Below are 14,193 nucleotides of genomic sequence, written 5' to 3'. Positions count from 1 at the left end.
ACAAAGTGTTGTAGGAACACAAAATGTTGACTCCTCAAAAGGTATGTATAGAAAGTGCTCTAGGAATCAGAAGAGAAAGGTATCTTTCTGGGCTTGTACGTTAGGAAAAGCATAATGGAGGGATAGGATCAAGGTATGGATAAGATTTATAGGCAGAGGATAAGGTGAAAGACCCTCTTAGTAGGAGAGTGCATCATGAGTCAGTCTCGGAAACAGGGATGAACAGATTATTTTAAAGAGTAGTAGGAGGTTGGATATTCTCTAGTAGAGTTGTGAAAAGATAGTAAAGAGAGGAGAGGTTATGTTTGTGAAGGACTTTTGATGTCTGGAGGAATTTGGGTAGCCATTGATTGTTTCCAAGGAAGGATGAAACTGTCACTGTTACTACAATCAGCACTTACTGACATGATGAAGAGCATGGTGATATTGGATGGATGGTCGTGTAGAAGAAATAGAGGCGCAGGGAGCAGTGTGGATGTGCTCACAATGTCTCAGGATACAAACCTGAATTCCTGTGCTGGCAGTGGTAGCAGTGGGGCTGTGACCAACCCGGGTAGGATGAGAGAAATCTTCTGTTTTTTGTCTGTCTGTCTTGGCTTTGCCATCTTGTTGAAAAAAACAGACAGCTGTGCTCTGCTCTGCTCCACGTGGTCTCTCAGGACAGCCTGGGCTTGTTCTTATGGCAGAGGCAGGAGTCCAAGAAAGAGAGCGGAAGTTGCAGGATCCCTTGTATTAGCACACTTGTTTCCTCACTGCATTCTGCTGGCTAAGCAAGTTACAAGGCCAAGCCAGGTCTGGGCTGGGGGCTCTTTGGCCAGTGAAACTCAACTGTAAAACTTTATGGGGATTCTGTATGTCTGATATAGTCCATTCCATGCTCTGAAACCCACACCCACAATTGTTTATTGAGACATGACTACTCTCTCAATGAATCACTACTATTTGGAAGTCAGAATTCTGTGGGATCACGCCCTTTAACTTCCTAAAAGCCTTTTTGTCAAGCTGAGAATGTCTACTTAGACACTGCCCTTAACTCCTTTGGAGATCTAAGAAAGGGATTTACAGCCACTCCCTTGATTAGATCTTTGTAAGCAGTTTTATTTTCCTCCCCAGGAAGTCTTGGTTCCTCTAGATTCTGCTTGTAAAATGATCAGGTCTTTCTTTAGCTCATCTCTTTCTTGCAAAACCTTACTACCCTTGCTAGGAGCAACCAGGTGATATTTCCAATATTCTGCCAGGAAATTAGTCTGCTCGAGTCCAAAAGTTTCTTGGGTACAGTGTCTAACTTCTTCTAAGTTATTGTTTGAAAGCATACTGACAAAAAGTTCATCACTGCAAAACATGGGTCACTGTTTTTTAAGTCTCCTATAGTTTCCGCATTATTTTTTTTGCCTCTGTAATTGTAACTAACCGTTACTTTGGTCCCAAAGTCAGTGCCACATATTTTAAGTTTCGTTAGTACCCATTTTCGTATTAGTTATTTATTGCCACAGTAATGCAGCTGACAACAAACACAAAGCCTCAGTGGCATCACAGCAGTAAGCATTTATTTTTGCTCACAGATCTGTGGATCAGCTGAAAGATTCTGCTGATCTGGGCTGGCCTGGTTCATCTTGGCTGGGCTCATGAATTCACAGTCAGCTGGCAGGGTGCTACCTGGTGCAGAATGGCACCACCTGGGTGCACTCAGCTCTGCTTTATCATCTCTCATCCTCCAGCTTATTGTCATAGAGCAGGCAGGGGTCCAAAGAGAGAGAAAGAAACTGTACAAGAAGACATTTTAAGACCTAGGCTTGGAACTAGCTCACTGTTACCTCTGCCACATTGTACTGCCCAAAACAAGCGGTAAGGCCAGCCCAGATTCAAGGAATGGGGAACTACACTCCATTTCTTAATGGGAGTCTCATTTGAGAGAGTGTGGATACAGGGGTGGAGGAAGAAATTGAGGACATTTTAAAGTCAGTCTGCCACACACTTTAGCATCTTTTGGTTTTTGTTATTAATTTCTGTGAGGTATTTTGGGGAATAAAGAGTAGGATTTAATGAGTAGCTCCATGTGGAGGATGATGCAGAGACAGAAAAAGCATTAAAAAATATGTGTGTGGAGGGTGAATTTACATGATCTCTAGGATTACCTTGAAATAGCTCAGCAAAGAAAAAAATGAATATATGAATCAAATATGGCAAAATCTTTTTCACAGATGAAAAATGGGCAGTGGGATATGGGTGCACTGTTCTACTTTTTGCAATTTAGAATTTTTAGAATTTTTTAAATTTTAGAATTTTTAAAAAGAAATTTAAAAAGATAATGCTGAAGTTTCAAATCACACTGACTTGGACAATATTAGTGATATTGAAATAAACAGTGAAGTTGAAGGGGGCCATGGTGTGGGACTCAGAATTGGTTCATTTCCATATGTTGAGTTTGAGGTAAGATACCAAGTGGAGATAGTTCATAAATAATTGGAGGTTTGGAACTGGAGATAAGGACTAAGTGAACTGTTGTTCCATTTTATTGTCAGCCATCGTAAACATAGCATGTATGATTGCTACTTTCATTAATTTTCTGTTATTCTACAATCTAGTTCCCACATCCATTGAGGACTTTTGAAGAATATTGTTATGTAACTGATCTTTCTAAAATCGAATAATTAGAGGCTCATTGTCTTTAGATATATTGCTTGACTTGTTTATTTGTAAGAATATTTTCAAGGATATAATTTACTCTTTTCTATTCTGATTTATCAGTTCCTGCCTTTTAAACCTTTTCTTTATGCTTCTTATTGAGTCTTTACTACCTTTGCCATAAGCACGTTAATTTAGAGCTTGTGTTTGGCTGTTATGTTAAATAACTGTCAGCTTTGATAGATAAACAGATAAATTTATCTAAATTTATATTTAAATGTTAGGAAATAGAATATGTCTTTTCCAATTTATTTTCTGATATATGAAATGTCTGTTTAGGAGACTGAGATGAGAAACTTACAAATTCAGGTAATGAAATGCAGGCAGAACTCAGAGAGACTGCACGTTCAGCTCCTGACCACTGCAGTAAAGTGGGTATTGCAGTAGTCACATGAAGTTTTTGGTTGCTCAATGCATATAAAAGTGATTTTTATACTAAACTGTAGTCTGTTAAGTATACAATAAATAGCACAGTTTGTAAAGAAACACATCATGTGCGACGTGTAATAAAGTGAAGTGTAATAAAACGAGGTCTGCCTGTAGTCCTGTGCAGTATTTTACTTAAGTGTTTTTAAAATAACATCAATAAATATTTTACTGCATAGTACTAAGTCATAGCCCAGCAGGAACTAATGGAGGTGGAGTATATGAGGAAGCACTTCTTGTGCACGTTTGGTGATGGCCCTTGTCCTGCGCGTCCACAGTGTTTAGTGTTTAATTTTGCCACTGTTGTTACACAATAAGGGACCGACTAGGCAGGGCCTAAGCTGTAGGCAGGCGCAGAAGAGAGAGAACATGTGGCATCTGAGTAGGTCTGTTTTTACTATAATTACATTGTTTTTCCTTAATGGTAAACCAATAGCCCAGATACTAACAATCTAAAGAAAAACTAGCTGTATTTTCATTTTAACCTATTCTGTCTTTTTTTAAGTATGGTAGATTGTAAACTCTGAAAAGAAAATTGAGACTCTACAGCATTGATTATGAATTTGATGTTATTAAATGGTATGTGGGCATATGTCTTATATAAATGAGAGATATAAGAACTCAGTGTAACTAACTTGTTTTGAGTTGTTTATTATACTAGAAGTACATGATTACAAGTTGGTGGACTTCCCAATTGACTCTATTCAAAATTCGTTTATCAAGAGGGCTCCAAAGGGGGAGGAGAGATCGCCTTTTAAATATACAGGGAAAAATGTTATTTAAACACCTGTTCTCAACAGCATAAAGGATAAGAGAGTGGGATTAAATTGAAGCTGTAGCAATTTCAGTTAGGTATTAAACTGGAGGGGAAATTTCCTCTCTTTGGAGACCATTGCAAAATTATGAGAACATCTTTTTCTGGAATTCTTTAGGATATTGCTATTGAGTACTCATCTGCATACAGTTTGTTACTAATTCAAGAAGAGGTGAGGCACTTTCACCAGAATGTAGATTAATGCACTGCTTCCTTCAGTGAGAAACTCTTGCTAGGAAGGAAAAAAAAAAAAAAAGACTAGTTAAAACAGTGTGTTCTGAGATGGAGTCGGTTTGCTTTATTTCACTGCAGGTTGGTAACATGTCACAGAGATGCGCCAGTGTATGTACCACAGTTTAAAGAACACAGCTTTAGAATATCAGTGAATGGCTTCTAGAATGGAGTTGAGTTTAATTCATTTCAGAAGGAAGCAAATGGACTAATGTTAGGTATTCTCAAATATTTAGAAAGTGTGGGAACTTGGTCAAGGTGCTGTATGTTTTAACATTCTTTTGTAAAGCAAGTGAAATGTTATCAGTTTGATTTGTTTCCAGGTGTGTTTGGGAGAGTCAGCAATCCAGCATACTGCTGATAATAAAACAAGTAATGAGGGAAACGGCCATGGGGTGCAAGTTGAAACGATGACAGCAGTACTTTGTTATTTTTTATTTTCTTTCGCATGTGGTTTCCCACAAAACAGTTTAGTTACATACCTGTAGCTACAGCTGCTTTCCCTAGTCAGTCCTAGCACCATTCCCTTGTCATAAGCTATACTACTGCAAGGTGAATAATGTATTATGATTTGGAAATAAAGAAGATCAAGGATATGGACTTAGAAATTGTTTTCGTAAATTTCAGTAACATCACAAAACCGTGGAGCTGAAATCCTCTTAGGAAAGGCCTGTAGAACCCTAGAAACCGGGTTCCATACTACAGTCTTTAAAGGCTCTGAACAAAACAATCTTAAATCCCTTCCATTTTTGATTCTGAGGTTGTTAAACTCATGGGAAGTTAATAGTTTGATTTAAAAATGATTGTCAGCCAAAAGAGTCAGAAAATTTCATGCTGATTTTTTGGATTATTGACATTGATTACAACCTTGGAAAAAATGATCCCTTGTCTATAATGTCATGTATATGTTGTATAAAGTTCACAAATTGAGGACTTCTGATTAAGTGGTGCTGATTGGACTCACAGGAAACCACCTCAAATTTTCTTCAAGCCCTTCAAAACTGTCTAAAATTGTCTCTTTCTTCAGTAAGGTATAAGAACTGAGAATACTATCTAAGAAGGTCATCGCTTTCTCAGGTTTAAATGAATCAACCATTCTCTGTAGTCAGAAAAGTTAGTTTTCTCACAGCAATTTACATCAATTATTAGACTACTTCTGAATCTTTAGATTTCTCTCATTATTGTTTCCTACCTCATTTTTAAATATCGATGCCATAGTATAGGTCTGCCATTTGTGGCCTGTGTGAGATAGGATGTCTGCATCCTTTGAAGGAGCATAATGATGGAGCATAACAGTCAATGATGGAGCTGATACTGACTGAGTATACCAGCAGTTAGCCAGTACTGGCCTTGAACGCATCTGTGTTTGAAGTATAAATATATAGAAGAAATCAAATTAGGAACTGTGAAAAGAACTATAGAAGACAGAAGAAAATAGTTTAATATTAATGTTGTCAATTAAGTAGAAGAAAATCTTTCCATTAAAGGACAGTTGTTATGAGAAGTGTCTACTCGAAAATCAAAGCATAAATGACGTGACTTCAAGGCAGTGCAAACACCAATGGGAAGAGAAACATGAAACTTACGAATTTGTGTACTTGTTAACAAAGTGTACAATAATGTGTTTCCATAATAATGCAAATATGTAATTTAAGGGACAATTTGCATAAAGAGGAATTTATTTATGGGTCAAATATTACTTAACCCAGGGACTACCTGTATGGATTTTATGAGAGTTCCACCTGTAAATAACAAGGTGCTCTCAAAGAGGTAACCAGTAAATTTGGCTAGATAATAAACAATAAGAATAGATCTTTCCTGATCTTAATAAAGACTTTTTGAGACAGCAAGTGAGCTCATTGTTTTCTTGACAAAATTAAAGAATGGATTTTAAAAGTTAACATATTGGGGTAAAAAGTTTATATTTCAAAAGTTAAAGAGTTCTGTTAAGTATCCAGTTTCAAAAGATTTTACCAAAAATGAAATAAGAATCTGCTCTGAAGCTTTTTTCCTAAAATTACTCATGATCCTACAATAACTCCACAGCCTCTTCGGAGCTTTGCAGGGAAGATGTAGTGACCCAAGTAGTCTGTCTTTTGTAACAGTAGGAAGATATTCTAAGAAAATACAGAGTCTTAGAAAGTATACTCTTTACTTACTCTTTTTGAATAAATTATTTGTGGTATGTTCTTGAACAACAGGAAAGGGAGTAAAAATTTAGAACTCTAAATTAAGGAAGTTGTAATAGGAGATTAGCTTTGAAACTTATTGAAATGATAGAAATAAGTCAAAATAATAAATATATTTACAAAATTAAATCTTAGAGTTTTTAAAAACTATGTCCATTTCAAATAGATTAGTGAGTTGGTTCTCCAGATTTATTAATAAAATATGGAAAAGGAGAATGACGGTGGGGGAAGTAATTGTTAAATTCTGCATCTTACATAAATGAAAAGCAAAATTTTAAAAAATGTCTTTATGTAAAAACCTATACCTATATACTAATGTTTTTGAAAAACTTATTTGCTTTCTAATGGAATTAGAGATTATATGTGGTTATTACCAAAAAAAAAGCAAGTTAACCAGAGTCGACATAGCAAATGAAGGAATGGAAAAAGTAAGCAACATCAAAAACAAAAAATATAGAATAAGATGACAAGTACAAACATTTAAAATTATTGTGACCATAAAGCTCAAATAGTTTTAAGTTTTCCGGTTTAAAGGCAGACTTTTGGATTTTAAATCCAATAATTTTCTGTTTATAACAGACATACCCCATGTTTTGAGAACAGATGCCTGCAAATTAAAAATGCTGATTTGGTGAATTGAAGCTTTTATCATTATGAAAAGACTTCTGTATCCTAATAATGCTGTTTGCTTTTAACTCTGTTTTGTCTAATATTAATATTGTGACATCAGCTTTCTTCTGGTTAAAATTTTCAAAGTGTACCTTTTACTATTCTTTTATTTGCAGACTTTCTCTATCCTTGTATTTTCAATTTTTGTGTTGTAAACAACATACAGTGGGATTTATCTTTTTCATTCTCTAGGGCACTCTGTGTTTTAACTGGAGCATTTGGTCCATTTATATTTAATGTAATTGCTGATATATTTGTGTTTATATCCATTATCTTATATTTTGTGCTTTCTATGTAGCCTCTTCTTTTTTTCTCCCTGTGCATCTCTTTTTTTTTTGTTCTGATTTCTGCCAAGATCTTCAGGTTTATTCTTTGAGAGAGATTTTCCTTGTGTCTGGCCTTTTGGGAAATACCAATCTAGGACTCACTTTTTGTTTCTTTAAGGAAAAGTTTAAAACATATGAAAGTATAGTAAACACATATATACCTATGATCTAGCCAACAATTATCGAAGTTTTTTCTCCTTATTTCACCTATTACCCTCCTCCCCAATCTTTTTTTAGTATCTCTAATACAGGAAGACTTTTGTTTTTAAAAATCTGCAAAAACCATTATTGCACTTAAAGAAATGTTTAAAATAATTTCTTGGCATCAAATAAAACAGTGTTCTCATTTCTTCAGTCATCTTATAAATGTGTTTTTATAGTTTGTTTGTTTGAATCAGTATCCTTCCAGAATTTACAGGTTGTATTTGGGTGTTATATCTCTTAGATTTTTTAAAAAATTTGTAATTGCTAGTTTGATCCAAAAGCTTGATTAAATTCTGATAGTTTTTGAGAAGAGTCCTTCATAGCTGATGCTGTGTCCTTCCTGTTACATTATATTTGGTGACATAAAATGTCTGCCTCTTTTCATGAGATTGACTCAGGTATTGTCAATCTGATGCATCCATTATAAAGTTCTCCATCACTTAATTGATGGTACCTATTCATAACTTTTCCAGAGTCATTATTTTATTTTACTAGGGCTTACAAAATGGTGATATTCAATTATTCCTTCTGCATTTATTAGCTATAATTCTGTGAAGAAGAATTTTGCCTCATTAACTATTTGGTTACTCTGAAATACAGTTTATACAGGAAAGACATGGCAAGTGTTTTATTTTTTTCCTTATTTACTAGTTTTCAGAATATTGTGTTGTTGCTCTAGCATCTTTCAAATATCATCAGTTTTTATTTAGTACAGATATATCTCGGATATATTATGAGTTCAGTTCCAGACCATCGTGATAAAGTGAATATCACAATAAATAAGTTCACAGGAATTTTTTGGTTTCCCAGAGCATGTAAACGTTATGTTTACACTTAAAAAAGTAAATGTGCGATAGGGTTTTGTCTAAAAAAATGCACGTACCTTAATTTAAAAATACTTTATCACTAAAAAATGCTAACCATCATGTGAGCCTTCAGTGAGTTGTAATCTTTTGGCTGGTGGAGGGTCTTGCTTCAGTGTTGATGGCTGCTGAGTGATCAGGATGGTGATTGCTGAAGGTAGGGGTGGTAATGTGACAAAATAAGACAATGAAGTTTGCTACATTGATTGGCTCTTCCTTTCACAAGCCATTTCTCTGTAGCATGCAGCACTGTTTGGTATCATTTTATCCACAGTAGAACTTCTTTCAAAATTGTAGTTAACCCTTTCAAACCCTGTCCCTGCTTGATCAACTAAGTTTAATATTCTAAATCCTTTGCTGTCATTTCAACAGTCTTCACAGCATCTTCCCCAACAGTAGATTCCATCTCAAGAAACCACTTTCTCTGCTCGTGCATAAGAAGCAACTCCTCATCCATTCAAGTTTTGTCATGAGATTGCAGCAGTCCAGTCACATCTCAGGCTCCACTTCTAGTTGTAGTTCTCCTGCTGTTTCCACCACATCTGCAGTGACTTCCTCCACTGACGAGTGAGTCCCTCCAAGTCATCCAGGAGGGTTGGAATCAACTTCTTCTGAACCCCTTTTAATGTTGATATGTGGACCTCTTCCTGTGAATCATGAATATTCTTAATGGCATCTAGAATGATGAATTCTTTCTGGAAGGTTTTCAATTGACTTTGCCCAGATCGACAGAGGAGTCACTGTCTCTGGAAGCTATAGCCTTATGAAATGTATTTCTTAAATCGTAAGACTTGGAAGTGGAAATGACTCCTTGATCTGTGGGCGGCAGAATAGATGTTGTGTTACCAGGTGTGAAAACAACATGAATCCCACAGTCCATCTCAATCAGAGCTCTTGGGTGACCAGGTGCATTGTCAACAAGCAGTCACATTTTGAAAGGAATTTTTTTTTCTTAGCAGTAGGTCTCAACAGTGGGCTTAAAATATTCAGTAAGCCATGTTGTAAACAGACGTACTGTCATCCAGGCTTTGTTGTTCCATTTAGAGAGCACCGGCAGAGGAGATTTAGCCCTAGGATTTTCAGAATGGTGAATGAGCATTGGCTTCAAGTTAAGTCACCAGCTGCATCGGCCCTAACAAGAGAGTCAGCCTGTCCTTTGAAGCTTTGAAGCCCGGCATTGACTTCTCTCTAGCTATGAAAGTCCTAGACGGCATCTTCTAATAGAACACTATTTTGCCTATATTGAAAATCTGTTGTTCAGTGCAGCCACCTTCACGAATTATCTCAGACGGATCTTCTGGATAACTTGCTGCAGCTTCTGCATCAGCACGTGCTGCTTCCCCTTGCACTTTGTTCTTATGGAGACGGCTCCTTTCCTTCAGCCTCATGGACCAGCCTCTGCTGGCTTCAGACTTTGCTTCTGCAGCTTCCTCATCTCTCTCAGCCTTCAGGGAGTTAAAGAGCCTTGCTCTGGATTAGGCTTTGGCTTAAGGGAATGTTGTGGCTGGTTTGATCTTCTCTGCAGGCAACTAAAACTTTCTTCATATCAGCAATAAGGTCGTTTTGCTTTCTTATCATTCGTGCGTTCACTGGAGCAGCACTTTGAATTTCCTTCAAGGCTTTCCCTTTACATCCACAGTGTGGCTTCCTGTTTGGCACAAGGGCCTAGTTTTCTGCCTCAGCTTTGAACATGCCTTCCTTACTAAGCTTAATCGTTTCTAGCTTTTGATTTAAAATGAGAAACAACCAACTCTCCCTTAAACTTGAACACTTAGAGGCCATTGTAGGTTTATTAATTGGCCTAATTTCAATATCGTGTGTCTCAGAGAATGGGGAGGCCCGCGGAGAGAGAGAGATGGGGGAATGGCTGGTCGGTAGAGCGGTCAGAACACACACAACATTTATTAAGTTCACTGTCTTATATGAGTGGTTTGTGGGGCCCCAAAACAATTACAAGAGTAGCATCAAAAACCACTGATTTAATATGTAATAATTAAACACATGTAATAATAATGTGTAACACATGTAATAATAATGAAAAAGTTTGAAATACTGTGAGAATTACCAAAATGTGACACTGAGACACGAAGTGAGCGAATGCTATTGAGAAAATCATGCCAATAGACTTGCTTGACACAGGGTTGCTAGAAACCTTCAACTTGTAAAAAACAAAATATTGGGTTAGCCAAAAAGTGCCTTCGGTTTTTAAGTAAAAATAAAAGACATATTTTTCATTTTCACCAAGAACTTTATTGAGCAACACATTCACCGTTTTGTTTCACCATCTTCTGCCATTTATCAGGCAACTTCATAATTCCATCTTCCCAAAACTTTTTATCTTTTTGAGAAAAGAACTGTTCTAGATGCCTTTTACAGTCTTCCAGGGAATTGAAATTTTTTGCATTAAGAGAATTCTGTAAAGACCGAAATAAATGGAAATACAAAGGTGCAATGTCTGGTGAATACAGTGGATGAATCAGAACTTCCCAGCCAGGCTATAACAGTTTTTGCCTGGTCATCAAAGAAACATGCGGTCTTGTATTATCATGATGGAAGATTATGCGTTTTCTGTTGACTAATTCTGGACGCTTTTCGTCAAGTGCTGCTTTCACTTGGTCTAATTGGGAGCAGTACTTGTTGGAATTAATCGTTTGGTTTTCCAGAAGGAGCCCCTTCCAATCCCACCATATATACACCATCACCTTCTTTGGATGAAGACCGGCCGTTGATGTGGTTGGTGGTGGTTCATTTTGCTTGCCCTCTGCTTATTCCATTCCACATTATAGTACAGTATCCACTTTTCATCGCCCATCACAATATGTTTTAAAAATGGAACATTTTCATTATATTTAAGTAGAGAATAGCATGCAGAAATATGGTCAAGGAGGTTGTTTCGCTTAACTCATGTGGAACCCAAAGATCAAAGCCATTAACATAACCAAGCTGGTGCACATGATTTTCAGCACCTGATTTGGATATTTTGAGTATGTCGGCTGTCTCCCGCGTGGTATAACGTTGGTTGTTCTCAATTAACGTCTTGATTTGATCACTATCAACTTCAGCTGGTCTACCCAACCGTGGAGCATCATCCAGTGAGAAATCTCCAGCACAAAAGTTTGCAAAACACTTTTGACACATTCTGTCAGTCACAGCACCTTCTCCATACACTGCACAAATCTTTTTGTGCGTTTCAGTTGCGTTTTTACCTTTCTTGAAATAATAAAGCACAATATGCTGAAAATGTTGCTTTTTTTCTTCCATCTTCAATATTAAAAAGGCTGCACAAAAATTCACCAATTTTGATAAGTCTTTTTTTAAATGCATGCTGATATGACAGCGGTCACATACAATCTAATAAAATTGTTTTGAATGAAGTTAAAGACAACCAAGGGCTACTAGAGCCATCTTATGGGAAAAAACCGAGCGAACCTTTTGGCCACCCCAATACCTTCGAATAAAGTGTGATAAAAACAAGTTATGCCTATACCAATATGAACTCATGGATTTTTAATGTATCTGATGGTAATTCTGCATCATTAGTCTTCTTGATGTTCAGAGAGAGCCTTGTAGGTTGATTTCTGTGAACTTCTCATGGAGTGATCCAGGCAGTATTTGAGAGCTTCCGTGTTTCCTACTGTGACTAGCTTTTCCAGATTCTAGTATATTCCCTGCTCTAGATTTGGAATCAGCCAACGGGATTCTAGTTCCTTTTAGTAGGAAATAGTGTTTAGAAATCGTAATATATGTGTTAAAGATACACATTTTTATTGAGTCATTGCTTCTAGGCCTTCTCAGTTGACAGAGATAGAAAATACATTTTTTTAAGAAAAATATATGATAAATTTTTACTATTTTCCTATTCTAATTTTAGATTACAAGGATTTTACTTTTTTAATTTTATATTTCTCTCTTTTCATTTACACTGAAAATCTTGGTTCCTAATAACATGATTACTTAACTTGCTTTATTCATGTGTGTGCAAATATGTCTAAGATAATTTCAAAATAATAGCACCACCACCAAGACTATAAATGTTGTTTAAAGCTTCTTTGGGCTTCTCTTTTATTGTAGAATATATCCCATGAGGAATAGGCACTTAAAGTACTATGCTTTAAAAATCACTTGAAAGAACTTTGTGAAATTGCAGTTAAGAAGGTACACATTAAGTTCAGTTGTTTTAGGGTGGTTTAGGGGATTGCTTTTTTTAAATTTAATTTATTTTGTTATATAAAAATATTTTGTGGTTCCAAAATCAAAACTCTGAAGTACATACATTGAGAGAGGCCTTGTTTTCATCCTGGTCCCTTCTCCTGACCCCCATTCCCCCACCTATAGGTAACCATTTTATTTTTTTATTAGTTTTGTGTATATGCTTCCCTTTTATTACTTTTTTTAAAAGGCAAAAAATATATATAATCATATCCTTTCTTCTTACACAAAGTTAGCATAGTACACATGTTCCATGCTTGCTTTTGTTGGTAAAAAATGTATCTTAGAGATCACTCCTTTGCAGTATGTATAGATATACTAAATATAGATATGTAAATATAGGTATACTAAAATATATATATAAAAGATTACTTTTTATAACCATGTGGTACTGCATTGTATAGTTGCACCATAGTTTATTCAGCCAGTCCCTTAATAATGGACATTTTGCTTTTTTCTTGAGTTTTCCTGTTGCAGTTAAGGCTGCAATGAATAGCCTTGTGCTACCTCATTGAATATTTTTGCTAAAGTATCTTTGGGAAATAGTCTTAAAAGTGGGATGCTAGGTCAAAGAGTAAATGTCTATGTGTTTTTGCTCCTTATTGCTAAATTCCCCTCCATATGGCGTTGCGCAATTTTACCTCACCAGCAGTACAGAAGAATTTCTTTTTGCCCAGAGCCTCACCAGCAGAGTATTTTGTCAAACTGCTGGTTTTCTTTCGATGTGACAGATGAGGAAGGATAGCCCATTATAGTTTTAATTTGTAGTTTTTAAAATTATAAGTAAGATTGAAAATTTTTTCATGTATTTAAGAGACATTTGCAGTTCTTTTTTGGTGAACTGTTTATTAATTTTCTTTTTCATTTTTTTAGGTTAATTGGCCTTTTTCTTCTCAATTTTTAGATGCTCTTTATATATTAGGAATATAACCCAGGCTTTTAAAGCCGAAAGTAAGGTTTGTCAGAATGGATCAGCAGATGCCTGCAGGACAAAAGCAGCTTCATTGCGTTGTCTACCTGACTGATTTTGTTTGATAATTCCATACTATTTTGTTACTTCAATAATTTTATAAAGATATATTTTTATACTTTATTTGGCTGTTTTAGTTGTTTTTTTAGCAAGAAGTTGTTCTGAATAACCTAGCTCACCACAGCCCTTAGAAAAGGAAATATTTTATCCTTTGCTTTTAAAATTTTATCTCTTATTTGATATTTTACGTAAAAAAAGTTAACATATGCACATTTGAAAGTTTTGTTCATTTTTGAAGATTTATACCTTTAAAGTATCATTAATTTTAATTAAAAAATATATTTACAGTCATAATAGACTGCTTTTATAAATGCAAAGTGAACATCGCTTAAAATAATGTAGGTAATTACTTCCAGTGGTTTGTTTCTCCTGTATCTCTAGAACTTAGCCCAGTGGCTAAACATAGGTGGGTCCTCAATAAGTCATGAATTAATGGTACGTGTATGTATATGTATACACACGCACATTTATTTATTTTTTAATATGTTGAACTGTATGTTTTAGGCACTTTTTTTTTTCATTTATTTATTTTTGGCTTCACTGGGTC

General features: G+C 35.7%; 1 protein-coding gene across 7 annotated transcripts in view; it reads left to right on the top strand.

The window, feature by feature from the left end:
* The window catches only part of FAM135A (family with sequence similarity 135 member A), a 129,635-nt gene that overhangs the window by 17,094 nt on the left and 98,348 nt on the right, over nt 1–14,193 (top strand). For 4 of the 7 annotated variants that reach the window (XM_060030397.1, XM_060030400.1, XM_060030399.1 and 1 more), the window contains one exon: nt 8,780–8,974. The exons of the other annotated variants lie outside the window; for them this stretch is intronic. In XM_060030397.1, coding sequence (XP_059886380.1) covers nt 8,780–8,974 — 195 coding nt within the window. The remainder of the gene's footprint in view (nt 1–8,779; nt 8,975–14,193) is intronic. 7 annotated transcript variants of the gene reach the window in all.

The sequence above is a fragment of the Delphinus delphis genome, chromosome 14 (genome assembly GCF_949987515.2).
Source record: "Delphinus delphis chromosome 14, mDelDel1.2, whole genome shotgun sequence".
Lineage (NCBI taxonomy): Eukaryota > Metazoa > Chordata > Mammalia > Artiodactyla > Delphinidae > Delphinus > Delphinus delphis.
Note: the sequence above shows the minus strand (reverse complement) of the source record. Positions and strands in the feature narration are given on the sequence as shown.